The sequence below is a fragment of the Gymnoscopelus microlampas genome (assembly GCF_963454915.1).
Source record: "Gymnoscopelus microlampas genome assembly, chromosome: 5".
Classification (NCBI taxonomy): domain Eukaryota; kingdom Metazoa; phylum Chordata; class Actinopteri; order Myctophiformes; family Myctophidae; genus Gymnoscopelus; species Gymnoscopelus microlampas.
The window spans coordinates 17,348,145-17,369,621 of NC_139942.1; the positions used below are offsets into that span (position 1 = coordinate 17,348,145).

The 21,477-nt window shown below is 41.0% G+C and overlaps 1 protein-coding gene across 2 annotated transcripts; it reads left to right on the plus strand.

Moving 5' to 3' along the window:
• The first annotated feature begins 117 nt into the window (after positions 1-117).
• Positions 118-18,325, plus strand: cpdp (CPD photolyase). Of its 2 annotated transcripts, none has more exons than XM_084057077.1 (11): positions 118-350; positions 1,105-1,175; positions 1,987-2,235; positions 3,043-3,191; positions 4,030-4,212; positions 5,035-5,193; positions 9,643-9,841; positions 11,913-12,065; positions 13,808-13,929; positions 14,816-14,975; positions 18,020-18,325. In XM_084057077.1, the coding sequence occupies exons 1-11, from the start codon at positions 331-333 to the stop codon at positions 18,181-18,183; spliced, it is 1,629 nt and encodes a 542-aa protein (XP_083913203.1). In that variant the 5' UTR covers positions 118-330; the 3' UTR covers positions 18,184-18,325. The 2 variants fall into 2 exon arrangements, with proteins under 2 accessions (XP_083913203.1, XP_083913204.1); XM_084057078.1 differs by lacking the exon at positions 18,020-18,325 and adding an exon at positions 16,312-16,756.
• The last annotated feature ends 3,152 nt before the right edge of the window (positions 18,326-21,477 follow it).

Genomic DNA, 21,477 nt, shown 5'->3' on the forward strand with positions numbered 1-21,477 from the left:
AACCGACCCTCCCCCTTCACGCAGGACGTAAACAACGTAGCGACGTCGTGAGTGACGTTCGGTGACCCCGATGCATTCTGGGAAGCGGAGTTCGAAATGACCAAAACAACGGCGTTACTTAACGCTCACGTGTCGACGTAACATATGTGCTTGTGTAACCCTGTTTTTAATGGCAGGCAAGGACTAACCACACGCACACGTTTTCGCCGTAGAACAACAGTCAATAGTCGGGTGTTTTTTTTAGAGAGAGAATCAAGCTTATTATAACCATATTCAGAAGCTTTGCATTCCTTCCTTCGTGTCCTATTCTACATTAATGCCATTCGTTGTATGTTATTGCATTGCAGGAGGTAAGTAACCCCATGCTGAGATCATGTTTCTACACGTCTAGGCATGATGCCTCTGCGATTTGTTTCTGTGTAATAATACATGTGCAATGTTTTCTCTTTAGGACTAATATTTGCACCCATTGATTGATTGATTGATTGATTGATTGAATACTTTATTAACAGTTTCGTAAAAAATAGAAAGCACAGAAAGTACAGTTCAGTACATAAGGATGCTAAAAGGATAAACCCAAGAAAGCACTATGGCTTGTTTCCATTGGGGTCCTGTGTGTATTCAATTCATCGATCAAGAGATCACAGATATTGGTGTTCACCCCCTACTACTGTTTCCTGCAGGTGATGTCTTGTATATTATTGTATGTTGTTGTCTTTAAATGTCTCGATGAATTGAATACACAGGACCCCTATTTGTGTTATCCTTTTAGCACCATTGTATACGCCACTGTACTATTGCAAACTTTTAATGTAATACCACAGCCATTCTAGGGCTAGATTGGGGTGTGTGTGTGTGTGTGTGTGTGTGTGTGTGTGTGTGTGTGTGTGTGTGTGTGTGTGTGTGCGTGTGTGTGTGACAATTTACCTTTGTACTGATTTACAGTGACATTAAGTGTACAAGCCTTTTATGAGCCTGCTAGAATATAAGATGAGGATGTTTTTTTTCTTCCTTGCTGTTGACCTTGTGTTGGTTCCTGATGTTCCGTGTTACCCTAATGATTATGGCTAATCTTTCCTCTGTGTGATCTTCCTTCTAATCCAGGCACATCTTCAAACCTTGGTTACCACTCAGCTCCTTGACCAACCTGTTCAGCAGTCAAACCATCATGTCAGGTACTAGTGATGTGTCGTTCGTGATCGATTCGTTCAAAAGAACTAGTTCACTTGCCACGAACGTCAACAAGCTCGTTCACTTTCTGAAACTGTTACGTTCACGCGAGACGTAAAAAAAAAACTTTTTCTGTCTATGAGGTTGATAGGACTTTATTAAGCCCCCTGGTGGTGTTTTTATGGTGTTTTATGTCTTCTCTGACTACTTTGAGTTTCTTCCTGGAGCCTGAAACCTTGAGGGTCAAACGTGCCAATAGAAAAACAGCGCTTTAGTGACATAGTAAAAACATGCCCTCCCCCTCATTATCATAACTCAACAGGTGCTAAGGTGGTGGAGGAGGTGCTAAGGTGAGAACCAGGTATACTTAATGAACTGGAGGCGTGTCCACATAAAAACATAATTTTAACACTTTTTGTACACTTTTTTGAAAAAAATCTTCCTCCTAGTATAACCATAATACCTGATGATTATGTTTTAGGGGGGGGGGAATCACTGAAAATCACGGCACCCCGTCTTTAACCACTTTAGCCCTATTTTATACCTAGGCTATTTGAAAATAACAGATCTACAAGCTCACAACGCGTCGCATCATGAGCTTGTAGATCGGCCATTTTCAAATATGTTAGCACTTTTACTTTTGGTACTTTAAGTATATTTTGATGCCGATACTTTTGTATTTTTACTCAAGTCAATTTTGAACGCTATAAAATAGCGCTACTGAACGAGAACGTGAACGAATCATTGCCGCGAACGTGAACGAAATCGTTCGTTCACTGAAATGAACCTTTTTTTTTCCCCACCACTAAATGTCAGGAAAGCGCAAGGCATCGGCGGCGGCGACGAAAGCTCCCGGCGGCAAGAAGCAGAAGTTTCCTCCCATGAGCCAGGGGAAGAGAGAGAAACCGGAGGGATGGCTGCAGGAGCAAGTGGCAGAGCAGAGGGGGGCGAACAACGAGATGAAGTTCAACAAAAAGCGTCTTCGTTTCATATCGGAAACCCAAGAGCTGAAGCAGGGTTCTGAGGGCGTTCTGTACTGGATGTCAAGAGACCACAGAGTTCAAGGTAATCGCAGCTTTACCGCAGATCAGACGCTGACGTGTTGTGGCACGTTATATGGAGAATAGTGACCTTGACTTGGATATGAACCTTGAGCAAAGTTCTGGTTAAAGGAGGAGTTCACCCAAAAAATGACTTATTTTCTATCAATTACACACCCCATGAAGCCTTGATTTCATGGATTTATTTTTGTTTTTGTGGCATTCCTAAGACAATAATTTGATGACCGTGTGTATTTCCTGTAGGAGACACAAATAATCTACTTTGTGTCTCCTACCGGATACATTAGCCGGTAGGAGACGGGAATCAAATTATTAGCTTAGGAATGCCACAAAAACAAAAAAGAATCCATGGATTCAAGGCTTAATAAGGTGTGCAATTGATAGAAAATAAGTCATTTTTTGGGTGAACTCCTCCTTTAAGTCCTTTAACACCATTAAGACCTGGAACGCATCTGTGTCACTTCTTGATTTGAGCTAAAAAAGCATTATTTTACACTGTGGCTATTCAAAAATAGCAGATATACAAGCTCATAGCGCGGCACCGAGTGCCGCGCTATGAGCTTGTAGATCTGCTATTTTTGAAAAATTGTGAAAATGTGTGCAAATCTTTGAAAACATATTGTTTAAAGCGAACATTTTTAGCTCTATTCTTTGCTTCTGGGGGTCCCTGGAACAAAACATTTTGAGATGGGGGTCGGCGGCCAAATACATATCATTTTGGAGGTCCTTGACATAAAAAGGTTTGAGCGCCACTGATATAGAAACATACGTTCTTTCATAAAACTGTTAACTGCTTACTTTTGTGTCGTAGATAACTGGGCACTGATCCATGCCCAGAGGCTTGCCGTGGCAGAGGAACTACCTCTGCACGTAGGCGTCTGTCTGGTTGTCCCGAAGTCGGAGCTGGCCACCGCCCGACACTACGCCTTCTTGCTGAAGGGGCTGGAGGAAGTTGCCAAGGTAGAGACTTTGTGAGGGGTTTAAATAGTCGCCCCGCCACCACTGTAGGGGCCTGGGTGGGTTTGGTTCAGGGGTTCAATAGGCTCTTTGCATGACCGTAGTTCCCCTTTCCAGAAGGTGGCATTCCCATGAATTAACGTTCTCAGTCGCCACGACGGATTCCATAGACGCCAGCATGTCTTCTATGAAAGCATGTTGTGCAGCCTATCTACATGCTCTCGCGACGCTTTGAGAGCTTGTAGATAGGCTATTTTTGGTCATTTTTTAATGAAAGGTTTCATGACATTCAGTCTTACAACACATTAGAAGTCTTTATTATGGTCCTTCAAACGTGTATTAAAATGTTTTAACTGAAAAATCCACTCCAGTGAGCCATGGCAGGCTTTTTTCTCCCTGATTTCGGAAGCCTTTTCAACTGCAATGGAAAAAGAAATCGTTGCCTGTCGGTGTCGCTGTTGAAGGATTTTGCCAAAAATTGCGCATATACAGTATTAGGCTAGCTACCTTTAACGTAGCCAAAGAAAAAGATCAGGGCGTGGTTTGAATAAGCGGCCCTTTCCATTGGGTCCCCCAGTTAAAGGATTGATCGTTAGGAGGAACCAAATGGACCCTTGCAGGTACTGTATGTCACTCTGAGAGTGTACAAATGTAACCAAATTGACCCCTTGGTACAGTCTCAGAGTTCTAGCCTGTAACTTTAAGACCCCCATAACGTATAGGGGTCCGTGGCCTAATGCGTACCAATATGAGAGTCCTTGAAATTAAAAAGTGGAGAACCACTGGTCTATTCTTTTGGCGACTAACTTCATGTCCCCCCCCCCCCGCTCCAATCTCACAGGACTGCAAAGCCCTAAACATCCAGTTCCATCTCCTCCATGGCGCCCCCGGGGAAGTGCTGCCGGGGTTTGTGGGTGACCGTGGATTGGGGGCCGTGGTCACGGACTTCTGCCCTCTCAGGGAGCGACTGCAGTGGCTGGAGGATGTCAAGAAAGCCCTTCCCGACGACATCCCACTCATACAGGTAAAGACAACAAGGTTATTATACTGTAGTTAATTCATTCGTTGCCAATGACATTAAAAAAAAAGATGTGCGTACTGTGCCAGCAATTTTTCAATTTTCAAGTAGTCACAGATTATTTATCTCCAGTATGATGATCCGAGGTCATCGCGACCTCGTTGACATTAATTGTCAACTTTAAAAATAGCATGTCTGGACCATAAATACATAGTAAAAAAAAAGAAAAAAAAGTACACAGGAGCAGAGATACAGCCTTTTTAAGTAATAAGTTAACCAAGAAGTTAATGGAGCAGAAAATCTTCGGATCACGATATCTTGGGTTCTGAACGTTTTTTAGACAATTATAGACAGTATGTCCTTAGTTTTAGTCTTTGACAGTTTATTTAATACATAAGCCTAATATTTTTGGATGAATATGAATAAAACATTTTGTGAATACATTTAAAAAATGGTGCCCTTATTGGTTTTTTATCTTGCCCTGATGAGTACCCCAAAGAAGAACATGAAAATGTTTTGTGATTTTGTGTTTTAATGACTTTGTAGAGTTTTTATTACACAACGTTTTCTGAGCTTTTTGAGTCTCGCCCTGATAAATATCCCATATTAATAAAAAAAATAATAATAATAAAAACTCAAACTAAGCCTTTTCACAAAATAAAAGCAGAGCAGCTTTAAAAACGAATTGCAACTAAACTGCAATCGAAAACGAAAAAATCAAAATGAAATACTAAAAATGAATGAAATATGATAACTATAATAACCTTGTGTGCGGCTAAGATCCAACACCACTACGCTATGAAATTCAATCTAATTTTCCATTCACAGGTCGACACCCACAATGTAGTGCCATGCTGGGTGGCGTCCAATAAGCTGGAGTACGCTGCCAGAACCATCAGAGGAAAGATCACCAAGGTTCTGCCTGAGTTCCTGACCGACTTCCCCATGGTGGACCAACACCCCTACACAGCCACCAGAACTGCCAAGGTGAGTGCAGTGCCACGACTCGGGGAGGCTCGTTCAAAGTAGCGGTGCGACACTTCATCCATCTAATGTATTTAACCCATTAAGACCCATTAAGACCTGAGGTGATTCTTCCTAACTAACAGTTAACTAACAGTCCTAAATCCTAACAGTTTTTGGAGAAAAAAAAAAAAAAAATGGTCAAGATTTTTGAATAGCCAAAGAAATCTAAAGTGACACAGATGCGTTCCAAGACATGAGGCCGATTCTACAAATGCCGCATAAATCAGTAGTTCTCACACTTTGAAGATTTTTCAAAAATAGATAAACAAGCTCACAAAAGCTCACAAAGTTCCAGAAATGTCTTCTAAATCCTAACAGTTTTCTGAAAAAGTCATGTTTTTCAGAGCTTGTAGATCGCCTATTTTCAAATAGCCGAGGTATAAAATAGGGCTAAAGTGGTTAATGTATGTTTTATCTAACTATATAAATGGCGAGCAACTTCCGCACCCTAGGTGCGACACCCCACAGCTCTGTTATCGAATAAACAACGCACCGCCAGACCACATGTCGCCAACTGACTCGCCACGCCGGCCGCGCTGAATTTACGCCTCGCGTAGGGGACATCTCACTGCTCAGTACACCTTTTCCACCGCGCAACATAATTAATTCTACTCACCAAATGTCGGACAAAACGGAAGGGGAGGCAGCTTCGTACCGTTTACCGTGCGCACGACCTCATCACCACAACAGCAGCCAGCCGCTGCGGGGGTTTTTTCCTTTTTTTCCAAACTTTTTTTTTGGTCACCATTTTCTCCAGGCACCATTTCTGGTGTAACGTGCGGCAGCATGCGCTGCCTTGCGCCGCCATTGCACTCTGCCCATCTCCTCCACACCAACACACACGCAGCTCCTTTGCTTCAACCCCCCCCCCCCCTTCTTACGTACCTCCTTTGTTCCACCCAGGCCGTTACTTTCACTTCACTCATGTCTCGCTCACACTATGTCCGTCCTTCACGTGCCATGTTCATCCCAAACACAAAAACAAACAAGTCGGGTTGCCAAGTCGTTGGCATGCCAGGTTCTCTAAAAACAAGCGCCAGAAACAAGCAACCACCTTCATGAAAAAAAAAAAAACACCGAAGGGGTCCGCCATGTTCCAGGGGGGTCCCCGCGCGGCCCAACACTCCACAGGGGGTCCCCCTCAAACATCAAAAATATATTTTTTTCAAATTTTTTTTTTTTTTTTTTTTACTTTTCCACAGTTTTACTCCAGCAATTTGAGTACCCCAATATACACGCGGCCACGCTGGGCCCCGTGCGCGGCTGGGGTTGAGGGGGGCGTAGCCCCCCGAAACTCTAGTAATGTCATAATTCATATCTGTAAAGTAACTAGTAACTAAAGTTTTCAAATAATTGTAATGGAGTAAAAGTACAATATTTGCCTCTGAGATGTAGTGGAGTAGAAGTAAAAGTATAAACAATTGAAAATACTCCAGTAAAGTAAAAATACCAAAAAAAAAAAAAAAGTACAGCACTCGAGTAAAAGTACTTACACCACTGTGGGAGATGGGACGGGAGGGGATGGTGGGGGAGTGTATCTTATGTGAGCTGGGAGACGTTATTATTTATAATCAATTGTTTTGTGTCCCTCAGTAGATTGTAATTGCATCCATCTGTGTTTTCTGCTGGTGCTAGGCCCCATGGGCACACATATGTTTTTTTGTTTATTTCCAACAGTTTTGGCCAAACAAGGTTTCCACCCTACAGCAATGTTATTTGTATGCACCACTATACCATACATACATTTATATGCTTTTTTTTTTGCCCAAAATAGGGACACCACTTTGAAAGTGATTAAGTTGCACTATACACTTAACCCATTAAGACCTGAAGCCGATTCTACGAATGTCTTCTAAATCCCAACAGTCTTCTGAAAAACGTTTCTATATCAGTGGTTCTCAAACTTTTTCATGTCAAGGACCCCCTAAACTAAAAATATGAATTTGGCCGCGGACCCCCATCTCAAAATATTTTGTTCCAGGGACCCCCCCAGAAGCAAAGATTTGAGTGTTTTCAAGATTTGAAATGTTCGCTTTAAAATAGTATATATTCAAAGATTTGCACACATTTTCACGTTTTTTCAAAAATAGCAGATCTACAAGCTCGTAGCGCGGCACTCGGTGCCGCGCTACGAGCTTGTATATCTGCTATTTTTGAAAGTGTAAAAGTGTAAAATAATGCTTTTTTTGCTCAAATCCAAAAAGGATGCGTTGCAGGTCTTAATGGGTTAAAGCAAAACAGAGCCCACTCTTGGAATAGCCATTTAACAGCCGTTCATAAGTGATGTCCACTGCCCACACAAATGAAGCCTTTTCAGTAGCCATTAATCAGTGCGGTCTCAAGCCGCTATGTGGGGTGTTTTTATTGTACGGCGAACACTAAAACAACACAACCACTCGAAATAATGTTCCCATTTATTGCTGCCTCAGCTGCTACTGTGCCGAGCTCTCACTGGCCTGGCGCTGCTCAAGGTCAAAGTCTCAGATTGTAAAAAAAAAAAAAGAAAACTAAAAATCTGTTCGCTCCTTTCAGGGAGACAGTGTCTTTCTTCAGGTATGAGAAAAATAATGACCTGACATGGGGATGCTTCCATTCTCTCCCCCTGGAGTGCAGTTGTTTTATCTTAATTGACTTGCTCATTATCCCTTTTACACCACGGCTAACTTGCAGAGTGTCCATAGTTACAGGAAATGTTAACAAAGTGGCCATAGCTGAGCGGGTTAGACAAACTTAAGGCCGTCAGCTAATGAGAAGGTGTTCAAGGGTCCCTGAGCAAGGGACTTAACCTTCTAACTGCTCCCCCGGGGGGGGCCTGCCGTATTAACTCATTCCCTGCCAGACTTATTTCTGGCTGTGTTTGCCCACTGCCAGAGATTTAGTGTTTTTTATAACTTTAAAAAAAATCACACTTTTTGTTTTTCATTATGATCGCAAGTCCAATCGTTTCTGCATGAGAGCTACCTGATTTTATATATGTATATATATATACTGTACACTACATATATTTGTAAAAAGGTGTAATTATGAACCGGACTGCTGTAGGGTTTGCATTAGGTAATATAACGTTTTAGCTGAGAACAAATTGTACACGTCTGTTCTCGTTAGCAGTGTTACTGAGAATCCACGTCACCCCATGTAACCCCACGCGACTCAGCCAATCAAAACTGCATATTTGACCCTAGGCGGTTTTTTTTTGGTGCTGTTGCCGGGTATATAACAAACCTTATTTTTAGCCGACAAGCCACGCTGACCTGTCAGTAGTGAGTGGTGGTGACCTGTTGTGCTCAGGGTTGCCAGTTCTGCTTATTATAATTTCCTCGCAATATTTGTCTTGTAAATAGCCGATCTACAAGCTCACAACGCGTCGCATCGCGACGCGTTGTGAGCTTGTAGATCTGCTATTTTCAAATAGCTGATGTATATGTTAAAGTGCTCATGTGGCCCATAGTTTTTTGATTATTAGGCAAAAGAATGTAAAACAACGCAGTTACATTTATAATACTTTTGTCTAAAAGGTCCGACCAAAAAAGTCCTCGCGGACTTGTTTCCGTTGGGGTCCTTGAATTAATTTCATAGACATATATAGTAGCAACCAAACAGTTCAAATATCAACATAAAAATACAGAGAAAAATACCACTATGTACAAAAAAAGCATGAAAAATAAAAATATATACAAAAAAATCACACCCAGTGTGAAGTGGGCGGTGTGTAGTCATCACAACATGACTCACTTTAAAAAAAGGATAAATTCGTTTTTTTTAAAGTCCATACTGCTATTCATAGGGCTGCACATGTGTCATGTGTTTCGCTAGCCAATCACAGTCCTGAATTTGCAAAGTCAGCCAATCACATTACAGTTAGTGGTGATGGCACTAGCTGTAATGTGATTGGCTGACTTTGCAAAAATATCGATTTGCATTAACAATGGAAGGGTTAGGGGTATACAATGCGTTGTTGTAGACTATTGGCTAATCACGGTGCAGGATTGGTCAGTGTCCAAAACTCACTTATAGGGGGCGGCTACACCGCCCCAAAAAGGGAAGGGGGGAGGGGGTCGTCTGTCTACAGGGAAACTGGTACTAGCTCCTCTTTTGGCTTCCAGAAAGATGAGTTTTTTAGGGCTGTTTTGAATGAGCCCAGCGAACTGCATTTTTTTTGAGGGATGGGGTTAGACTATTCCATACCTAAAGTCCTAAACCTAGTTGCTTCTTTTGGGCTGGTTTTATTTCAAATATTCACTCGATGTCTCGCTTATAAGCGAGACATCTCGCTCATATTATCATAAAACCGGGGTTACGTCCAGTAACCTATAGTTTTCCTAGACCTGGTTGCCTGTTTCTCTCACAGAATCTGGAAACACTGTGTTGTGCTCCCCTCTTGTCTCTCTCTCTACCTCACACACTTTACAGCCAACGGACTGGGCCCAGACCCTCGCGGCCCTGCCGGTGGACAGAGCGGTGGAGGAGGCGTCCTGGGCCACGGCCGGCAGCGGCGCGGGCATGGCCACGCTGGAGTCCTTCATCGACGTGCGCCTCAAGTACTTCGCCACCCACCGCAACGATCCCAACTCGGACGCCCTCAGCCAGCTCTCCCCCTGGCTGCGCTTTGGTCAGTATTTAGTGCTGGGTAGAATTCAGCGGTGGAAAAAGTACTCAAATGTTTTACTTAACCCATTAAGACCTGGAACTGTGTCATTTTTAGATTTGAGCTAAAAAGCATTATTTTACACTTTGGGCTATTCAAAAATAGCAGATGTACAAGCTCGTAGCGCGGCACCAAGTGCCGCGCTACGAGCTTGTAGATCTGCTATTTTTGAAAAATTGTGAAAATGTGTGCAAATCTTTGAATATATATTTTTTTAAAGCGAACATTTTTAACTCAAATCTTTGCTTCTGGGGGGTCCCTGGAACAAAATATTTTGATGGGGGTCCGTGGCCAAATACATATAATTTTGGGGGTCCTTGACATGAAAAAGATTGAGCACCACTGATATAGAAACATACGTTTTTCAGAAAACTGTTGGGATTTAGGAGACATGTAGAATCGGCTTCAGGTCTCAATGGGTTAAGTAAAAGTATCAATACTGCAATGTAGAAGTACTCTGCTGCAAGTAAAAGTCCGGAATTCCCAAAAAAAATGCTTGAGTAAAAGTACAAAAGTATTGGTATCAAAATGCACTTAAAGTACCAAAAGTAAAAGTACACAAATGTTTGAAAATACCCAATCTACAAGTAGGTCGCCTATTTTCAATTAGCCTACAGTAGGTATAAAATAGGTCTAAAGTGGTTAATGTATGTTTTATAATATCATAATTCATATCTGTAAAGTAACTAGTATGTTTTCAAATAATTGTAGTGGAGTAAAAGTACAATATTTGCCTCTGAGGAGTAGTGGAGTAGAAGTAAAAGTATAAACAATTGGAAATACTCCAGTGAAGTGCCGCGCTACGAGCTTGTAGATCTGCTATTTTTGTAAAATCTTGAAAACATTCTTTTTAGATTTTTTCCAAAAAAACTGTTAGGATTTAGAAAACATTTTAATGTGGTTAATGTGGTTAAAACCGTCATGTGCATCATGACCCTGTGGCCCACGTAACAAACCACAACCACACCCCTTTTGTTTGCATCCATCAAGCCCCTTTAACCCATTAAGACCCGAGGCCGATTCTTACTAATGTCTTCTAAATCCTAACAGTTTTCTGTAAAAAAAAAAACGTATGTTTCTATATCAGTGGTTCTCAAACTTGTTCATGTCAAGGACCCCCAAAATGATGTGTATTTGGCCCGCCGACCCCCATCTCAAAATAGTTTGTTCCAGGGACCCCCCCCAGTAACAAAGATTTGACTCTTTTAAAGCGAAAAAAATCTCTTTAAAAGAATATATATTCAAAGATTTGCACACATTTTCACGATTAAAAAAAAATAGCAGATCTACAAGCTCGTAGCGCGGCTTGTAGATCTGCTATTTTTAAATAGCCAAAGTGTAAAATAATGCTTTTTTTTTTAGCTCAAATCAAAAAGTGACACAGATGCGTTCCAGGTCTTAAAGGACGACTTCACCACTTTTCAACATATCTTCATATAATAGTGTCTCAGAGGAGGGCTGTAGACAGTTCAGAAACCCGTCTACCAGTGACATCATCGATGGGGAATCCAAGCTAATAGAAACTGCAGGCTTTGTATTCCTGGAAAGTTGCAATGCAATAATAGATCCCATTGTTCTCGCCTTAATAAAAATCTGAATAAAAAAATTGTAATCTTTTTGGAAAAAAAAATCCTGCCTAACGATGATGTCACTGGTAGACGGGTTTCTGGACTGTCCACAGCCCTCCTATGAGACACAGACCAAGTAGAAAAAAATTGTATCATTTTATCATGAGCATTAGTGAGGACCTATTATATGAAGATATGTTGAAAAGTGGTGAAGTCGTCCTTTAATGGGTTGACGGCTGCCTAAATGACATACTGAAGCACTGATCCCTGTTTCTGTGTGTTTTCAACACACCGTCGTCTCCTCCGTCGATCCTGTTGAAATCCAGACTGTTTAAAACTGTCAGAAGCTTTCCCAGTACTTTTGTCTCTCTTTCTTCCTTCTTGCTTGCCAACTGTCAACCCGTCTTTTCCTCCGTTTGCTCTCAATCTTTGTCCCCTGTTTGTCCACCACCCTCTCATCCCCGCAGGACACTTGTCAGCCCAGCGTGTGGCGCTGCAGGTGCAGCGTTGTGGCAAGAACGCCAGCCAGTCCGTCTCCTCCTTCATCGAGGAGCTGGTGGTGCGCAGGGAGCTGACCGACAACTTCTGCTTCTACAATGACAAATATGACAGTGTTGAAGGTCAGCTCTGAATGTGTCTTTAAGGTGTTATTACTGTGACGTTGTTGTCCCTGTTGTTTTCCAGTTCGATAGTTTAACCCGTTAAGACCTGAAGCCAATTCTACATGTCTCCCTAAATCCCAACAGTATTCTGAAAAAAAACGTATGTTTCTATATCAGTGGTGCTCAATCTTTTTCATGTCAAGGACCCGCAACATTATATGTTTTTTTGGCCGCGGACCCTCATCAAAATATTTTGTTCCAGGGACCCCCCAGAGGCAAAGATTTGAGTTTAAAAATGTTCGCTTTAAAAATATATGTATTCAAAGATTTGCACACATTTTCTCGATTTTTCAAAAAAAGCTTTTTGAATAGGCCAAAGTGCCACCATCTGAAAATGTTTTGTACCGGGGACCCTCAGAAGAGAAGATTTGTGTTTAAAAAACATCTAAATTATTATTTTTCTACCCACTTTCAACTTTTTTCAAAATGTTAAAAAATAGCAGATATACAAGCTCGCAGTGCGGCACGAAGTGACGCGGCGTGAGCTTGTAGATCTGCAATTTTTTTGAGAACCGCTGTTCTAAATCCTATGGGTTTTCTGAAAAGCGTATGTTGCTATATACAGCTCAAATCCAAAATGACACAGATGCTTTCCCAGTTTTAATGGGGTAACACACTTCTGGGGTCAGTTTGGCGTCAGTTTTTAACCCATGGAGAAGCATCTGTGTCATTTTTAGATTTGAGCTAAAAAGCATTATTTTACATTTTGGCTATTCAAAAATAGCAGATCTACAAGCTCATAGCGCGGCACCGAGTGCTTGTATATCTGTTATTTTTGACAAATCGTAAAAATGTGTGCACATCTTTGAATATATATTTTTTTCAAGCGAACATTTGGAACTCAAATCTTTGCTTCTGGGGGTCCCTGGAACAACATATTTTGAGATGGGGGTCCCTGGCCAAATACATGTACATTTTGGGGTCCTTGACATGAAAAAGTTTGAGAACCACTGACATAGTAACATAAGTATTTTTCAAAAAAACGTTTTTTAGAAGACATTCTAAAAACAGACATTTTGTAGAATCGGCCTCAGGTCTTAATGGGTTGTTAAGTTTGCTTGATTCATTGATTCATTTGAATCAATGAATTGATGAATTGATTCATTCTAATGAATGGGGAGACCTTCATTGTTTTTTGATTAGTTAATTCATGCATGGATTTCATGCATGGACATACAGGACTCCTTGAAGCAATACTGCATTACAGAAAATATTAACATAATGAAATAACTAATGGAAAGAAATGAAGGTCTCCACCATTCATTAGACGGATCATAGCAGTGTGTTTTCAATGAGTCTACTCAACGAGTTTGAAGTTGAATAGGCTCATATAGGGTGAGGTTTGATCAAATTTGAATATCAAATATCTAAATATTGAATCGAGCCAGATAAAAACTGTCTGTGGTGCACACAAAAGCAGGAGCAGATGTGGGAAATTTCCAAACGTTTTGGATCATCACTGCTGTTTGAGGATCATTGCTTATTCCTCCTGTAATTCTTTGCTTTCATGAAAAAAAAAATGTTTTTAACAGTTTTAAGGCTTTTCCCCGCGGCATCCCTTGGGTGAGGATTTAGACTAAGCCATTCTCTTTGTTCTCAAGGCTGTCGTTTGGGGGATATACACGTAATGTGATGTTTTTTGCATGTGATGATGAATCCGTTTTTGTATTTTAAATCCTGTTTCCGGGGGGGTAAAACAGGTGCTAGTGAGTGGGCACAGAAGACCTTGAAAGATCACAGCAAAGACTCGAGGGAGTACGTCTACAACCGCGAGCAGCTGGAGAAAGCCAAGACCCATGACAAGCTCTGGAATGCAGCCCAGGTCTCTTCTCCAAACCAAAAATCAATATACACTTCCTAGTATCCCTGTTATTATGAAGAGTCCAGGTGTTTTTTTTTTTTTCTTGTACAACTTCTAGTTAACTACATGCACTATGGAACTTTCCTCTTTTAGGGTGCGGTCAGTTTTAATTCTGCCTATGCGGGCGGATTCTTCCAATGCTTTTCAATGGGAACGAAGTGTTTGTTTTGCGGAAATCCTCGATTGGCAACAAACCACTCAATTCCCATTGAAAAGCATTTGGCAGAATCCGCCAGCATAGGCAGAATCAAAGTTCGAACTCGGTTTCCTGCGCAAGTGCTGACATTTTTTTACCATTGAGCTAATAGAGCCTGCCTGCTTGCTCAGGGGATAAATGTAATCTTGACCATCAGTCTACCATATAGATTGGACAAAAAGTTACATTTGCCGCAAAAAAACAAAACAAATTGTTTGATAAAGAAATATTCGATTTTTTTTCCTCAAAAATAGTAGATCTACTCGTCGCGATGCGACGTGCTGTAAGCTCGTAGATCTGATATTTTTGCTAGTTGTCGTACGACGAAATATATAGGGCTTAAGTTGTTACAGTAATGTTGGCGTTTGCAGTATGCAGCTTAACCCATTAAGGCCTGAGTTCGATTCTTAAACTGTTTTCTAAATCCTAGCAGATTTTTGAAAAAATATATACATTTTTTTTTTTTTACGTTTTTTCAAAAATAGCAGATCTACAAGCTCATAGCGAGGCACTCGGTGCCGCGCTATGAGCTTGTATATCTGCTATTTTTGAGTAGCCAAAGAAATCTAAAGTGACACAGATGCGCTCCAGGTCTTTGCAATATATAACATTAGCATGTTTTCTCCTGGCTCTGTATTGTTTCACCTTTAGTACCAGATGGTCACTGAAGGGAAGATGCATGGTTTCCTGAGGATGTACTGGGCCAAAAAGATTCTAGAGTGGACTTCCTCACCAGAGGAGGCGCTCTCCAACGCCCTCTATCTCAATGACCGCTATTCGCTGGATGGACAGGACCCGAACGGTTTTGTCGGTAAGTTTGAGGCTAAAATGTTCTCTCTAGGGGCTGGCACTATCACAATTATTTCTAACTCAATGAACTATTGTATCATTATTACTATTACATCATTATAGAAAATGGCCGATCTGCAAGCTCACAGCATATCGTGGCGTTGTGACCTAAGTGGATCGGCTATTTTCGCGCGCCACTATTGTACAAAGAAAAGAAAGAAAAAATCAGACTAATCAATTTAGATGATTTATAAAAAAAATCTATTTGACAATCATTAAAAAAAACCTGCTTCTCGATTATTCAATTGACCCACATGAGCAAGATTAACTCTTTTCCTGCCATTGACGAGATTTCTCGTTTTTCTCCGCATGGCTCAGCCAGCCGTCGACGAGAAAAAAGAGATTTTTGAAAACATTTTTATTTTATTTATTTTTTGCATTTTTTGTTTATCACAAAGGAAGCAGGAGATAACGCGATGCGAAGATTTTCTGCTCCATTCACTTCAATGTTAAAAAATAAACGGAGACAAAATTCACATTTTACCTATTTTTGCCATGTTATTCTATGGCAGGGAAGGGGGTAGATTGTGTATGTACTCTGGCAGTTAAAGAGTTAAGTTGGTTGTTGGGTTACGCTCATTCACTATAACATTCTTTCCAGAAGAAGTTCCTCAAATGCTTGTCCCTGCGAACTTAGTCTCGTGAGCCAGACTGATGCCTCCCACAATTTCCAAATGCTTCCGTCATACAGTCTGGAGCGCTGAAGCTCTGAAAATGATCAGAGGATAAAGCGGATGCGATGCCTCCTCCCCGCTTCTGTTTCGTCTTTACAGTCGAGCAATTTTGTCCCAATATAAATCTAAATAATCGTGGCATATATATATAACTTGCTGCTTATCCCATTAAGGCCTGAGGTTCCGATTCTACGAAATGTCTTCTATATCCTAAGTTTTTTGAAAAAACGTATGTTTCCATATCAGTGGTTCTCAAACTTTTACATGTCAAGGACCCCAAAATGTGTATGTATTTGGCCGCGGACCCCCATCTCAAAATGATTTGTTCCAGGGACCCCCAGATGCAAAGAATAGAGTTAAAAATGTTCGCTTTAAACAATATATATTCAAAGATTTGGACACATTTTCACGATTTTTCAAAAAATAGCAGATCTACAAGCAAATACAAAAAAAAGCAAAGATATTTTTCAATATATTTTCGTGAAACGGAAATGACGGAACAGTCGACAGCTTCCGTTCTCGGCTTTCGGGATGTGTAGTTCCAGACTCTATGTAGCATTCGGAGATTGTGGAACAACTTCTCTGGCTGCACGAGACTATTCCGAACTCATTCCCTTGCTCCAGGTTGCATGTGGTCTATCTGTGGGATTCATGACATGGGTTGGACAGAGAGAGGCGTCTTTGGGAAGATCCGCTACATGAATTACAACGGCTGCCTCCGCAAGTTTGACGTGGCCAGCTTTGAGACGAAGTACTGTCCCAAAGACCTTTGAGTCTTGGCGGTGAAGAAAATGTCCGGAGAGTTTTTATTGTAAACGTTTACATACCGTATGTAACCTACCTCAAGAAGAACTTTTCCTACGAAACATTGTTTTTGTGCCGCTAGTTTGCATCTAAAACATTCTTTATATAAAAGGGTTGGTGGATTGGAACTGTTCTTTCTGTTCTGTTCTTTGTTACTGTGTAGTTTTAGTTAGAACTTGCATTTTAGTTTTTTTTCTTTTTACACACAGCACAATATATTGTGTATCACTGTATGTCATGTCATAGCATCTTCGAAGTTCTCTGCTGTTAAAAAAAGTAATAAAAGGGTTATGTTACGTTCACTTTGATGTTTCATTTCCAATAGAATGTCATCATGTATATCTGAACAGTTTCAGTTTTTTCAAACACTATACTGGGACATAAGGATACATTGATATCACACGACAATGGCATTCAAGACCGAAATCAACAATATAAAATGATGCAGTGAATCTCTCTCCATTTTCAGCAAAGATATTTAATTTAGAGCGAAAACAACAGTATAGAGCCCTGAGGGACTCCGCTACAACGTATGTGTTTAAGTGGCTAACACGGCAGCCATTTTAAGTGGTCAGATGGGTGGGCCGCGTGCATTTTCGGAGCATGTTTAATTTAAATGATCAATTCATTCCTATTTATTGGTAGAAAACATTTGTCCAAGTTTTAAAAGGAAAACATGCCATATTGTTAATAAAATCATAGTGTTTTGCCAATTATTTGGGGCCCACTTGCAATATTCTGACGACCCAGGTTGGGAATCGTTGTACTATAACAGTGGTTCTCAAAGTGAGGTCTGGGGACCCCCAGGGGTCCTCGGGGGAATTCTAGGGGGTCCATTTATGTTCTAAAATAGCAGATGTACGACCTCACAGTGTGTCCGTTTGTGCCGCGCTGCGAGCTTGCACATCTGCACATTTTGAACGTTTTTGAAAAGTATCGAAAATGTTTTTTTCCCCCTTCATAAATCTTCTCTTCTGCCGGCCCCTGGCGCACAACCTTTTCACATAGGGGGTCCGGGGACAAATACATATCAATTTGGGGGTCCAAAGTTTGAGAACCACTGTACTATAACCCTTTAAGACCTGGAACGCATCTGCGTTGTTTTTAGATTTCAGCTTAAAAAAAAAAGCATTATTTTATACTTTGGCTTTTCAAAAATAGCAGATCTACAATCTCGTAGCACGGCACTCGGTGCTATTTTTGAACATTTGTGAAAATGTGTGCAAATCTCCTCTCTCTGGTTCTGGTGGTTCCTGGAACGAAATATTTTCAGATTTGGGGGGGGGGGGGGGCGGGTCCGCGGCGGGGGGTCCGCGGCCAAACACATACAATTTGGGGGGTCCTTGACAATAATGGAAACATTTGAGAACCACTGATATAGAAACATACATTCTTTTCAGAAAACTGTTGGGATTTAGAAGACATTTGTAGAATCGGCCTCGGATCTTAAAGGGGGAAAAACATTCTTTGCCGAAGACGTTCCTCAAACGCATGTTCCTTCCGAAACTCATGTCCCCCCCTGCTCCAGGTTGCATGTGGTCCATCTGTGGGCTTCATGACCGGGCCTGGACAGAGAGAGGCGTCTTGGGGAAGATCCGCTACATGAATTACAACGGCTGCCTCCGCAAGTTTGACGTGGCCCGCTTTGAGAGGACGTACTGCCCCAAAAAAGACCTTTTGAGTCAAGACTAGAAGCTCTTGTCGATGAAGAAAATGTCGGGACAGTTTTGTGTTCTAGCGTTTACGTGTACTGTATGTGACCGACCTCGAGAAGAACTTTCCTACAAACGTCATTGTCTTTGCGCCGCTACAGTTTGCAACTTTAAGACCTGGAACGCATTCCGTGTCACTTTAGATGTCTTTGGCTATTCAAAAATAGCAGATATACAAGCTCATAGCGCGGCACCGAGTGCCGCGCTATGAGCTTGTATATCTGCTATTTTTGAAAAATCTTGAAAAGAAATGTTAGGATTTAGATTTTTTTTCATTAACATATCGTTGCTGTCAGGCAGAAACCTCTCATCTCCCATGTTTTTACTTTTTGTGTTTTTTCATAAATGCCCTACTTGATCATACTACAGCCCCACACATCAAGCATCAAAAGTAGCAGATCCTCAAACTCGATTTGAGCTTGTAGATCTGCTACTTTTGCTACTTCTAATCCGGAAAAGTAAACATTTTGGACATTGATTGATTGATTAAATGATTGAATACTGTATTAGACAGAAATGTAATCAGTACTCGGTTCAGTCACACATTAGAGATAATAAATATGAGGTTTCATATGAGGTTTCTACCCGACATAGACGATGTACACTATTGTATAACCATACCATAGGAAGCTTAGAAGATTAGAAGAACTTTTCTACACACTTTTTCCTGCTAGTTTGCAACGTTAACATTAATAAATTAATTCATCTCAAGAAACATTCTTTATATAGAAGGGTTCGTGGAGTGGGGCTGGTGTGTTGGTCCAGTTGATAGAAATGCCTTTTCTGTTCTTCTGTATTTTGTTACTGTAATTTTTTTGTTTGTTGGAACTCGCATTTTGTTGTTTGTTTACGCACAGCACAATATATTATGTATTACTGTATGTCATGTCATAGCATGTTGTCTTTGAAGTCTTCTGCAGTTAAAAAAAAAAGTAATAAAAAGGTTATGTTACTTTGACTTTGACACTGAACCAAGGAATAGTTTTAACAAGAGCCTGTGACTAAATGATAACAACATTGGATCCATTAACATACATTCAACAGCTTCTCTTTTCCATGTCCTAGAAAAATAAAGGTTTTGGACATTAAAAATGTTGCCCAACAGCGAAGATATATAACTTGCTTCAAGAAGATTAGATTAGAATAACTTTTCTACAGGCTTCTTTGTTTTTGTTCCGCTAGTTTAGCATTTAACCCAGTAAGACAGGGGACGCATCCCCTTAATGTCCTCAAAGTCACGCATCCAACAAGCTTTAAACTGAGCAGATTGGACCTTCCGGGAGGAGGCCTCACATCCGGTTTATATTTCAATCATGATCAGAGCTTCCAAGTCCCAAAGTGTATGACCGGAAACATCTGAAAATTGTGGGAGGCAACAGTCTGGCCACGTGAGACTAGGCTGCTAGAGGCATTTGATTTTTTTTGGGGGGGTAATAGATTTATTTTTCTTTTTCCCCCCTTTGAATCATGTGGTGCCCTCATTGGCTGGTGCCCCAGGGCACTCGCCCCCCACGGCCTATGGATGATCCGGTCTTGCATCATCTGCTTGTGAGGATTTTGCAAAATTCTCAATATTGCATCAAAGTGTGCCTGCCCTGCAGTGCAATGGCACAATATTGTTATCCGTCATGGAGGGCTTGGACAACTAAAGCATCATGTTTTTTTTTCCTCATCATATCATATGCACTTTGAAGCCATCTGCTTGTGATGGCCACCCCAGCAGCCACACTCGGCCCCTTTTTCCACTACAAGGGTGGAACCAGAACTTTACAGAACCCGGAACTTTCAAGAACCTGTGAAGTTCCGGGACCAAGTTCTGCTTACGTTTCCATATAACCAGATCCAACCATGATCATCACAAGATGCATGGTGCACCAACGATGCACCATTACACTTATCACACTATTAGTTCAATGGATTTAGATCAATGTTGTGTTTTTAACCCATGCTGATAGTTTAGTTACCTGGCACAACACTGCATGGTCCCTCTGGACCAGTGGTTCTAAAACTTTTTCATGTCAAGGACCCCTAAAATGACATTTGGCTGTGGATCAATACTGGAATGTAGAAATACTCTGTTACAAGTGAAAGTCTAGAATAAAAAATGTACTTGAGTAGAAGTAGAAAAGTATTGGTTCCAAAATGTACTTAAAGTACCAAAAGTAGAAAGTACTCATTGTGCAGAATGTCCCATTTCAGTTTTCAAATGTATAATAAAATGTATAAAAATATTTTGAAAATAGCAGATCTACAAGCTCACATGCATTGTGAGATTGGCCAAAATGGATATAGGGCTAGTGTATGTTTTGTAATAATTATCTAAATCTACTAAGTAACTAATAACTAAAGTTTTCAAATAATTGCAGGACATTAATGTTTATAATTCATTCATCAATGATAACTCCATAAACGTTGAGATTATTATGCCCGTCTCAGCCCAAGAGGGAATAGGCTCTAACCTATGCACAGCAGCCATATTGGGAATGAATTGGGCCCCTGCCTTACTTCCTTTACAGGTGTTACCAATAATACTAATTAAGGCTCTGTTCCATTTAGTGTGGCATGGTGGTTGTCTTATTTTCAAGGATCCCCATAACTCTGAGAGTGTACAAATGGACCATTTGGTTCCATTTGTACACTTTCAGAGTTACACACCCACCATAAGGGGCCATTTGGGAACCAAAATGGATTGTTTCTAGTGAGCCAACATGCACGATATCAGCACCCTGACCAGAATGGAACAGAGCCTTCATTAGTATCATTGGTAACACCTGTGAAGGAAGTAAGAAGAGGCCCAATTTCTTTCCAATATGGCTGCTATGCATAGAGCCTTTAAGTTTAGTGTAACTAGAACGCGCCCTGCGCTCTGCTCCTAATGGGTTGAATTAATATACAAACGTATGGTATGATTTATGACGATGGGATCATTGGTGTCATTCATGTAGGCTACTTGACAAAGATTGTACCATCACGGAATACATGAAAGACTGCTGTTTCCACAGAGTAGCCTACCAATGCTACACTTGTCTTGGGCTTGCAAGTAAGTGCGTGTGCGTGTGCCCGAGTGCGTGCGATACTGTGTACGTCAGACGCGGACATGAAAGGGAGCGAGGTGAGCGGGGGAAACTTCATGCTTTGTTTGGTTGTATTCTGGTTCTTCATGTCATGAAATGCCGGATAAGTTCACTATTTCTCTTGTTTTTGTCCACTATAGTGTCGACTTGTGTGTGACATTACAGCTTATTGGTGAATATCCAGTCCACCCCATGCTTCA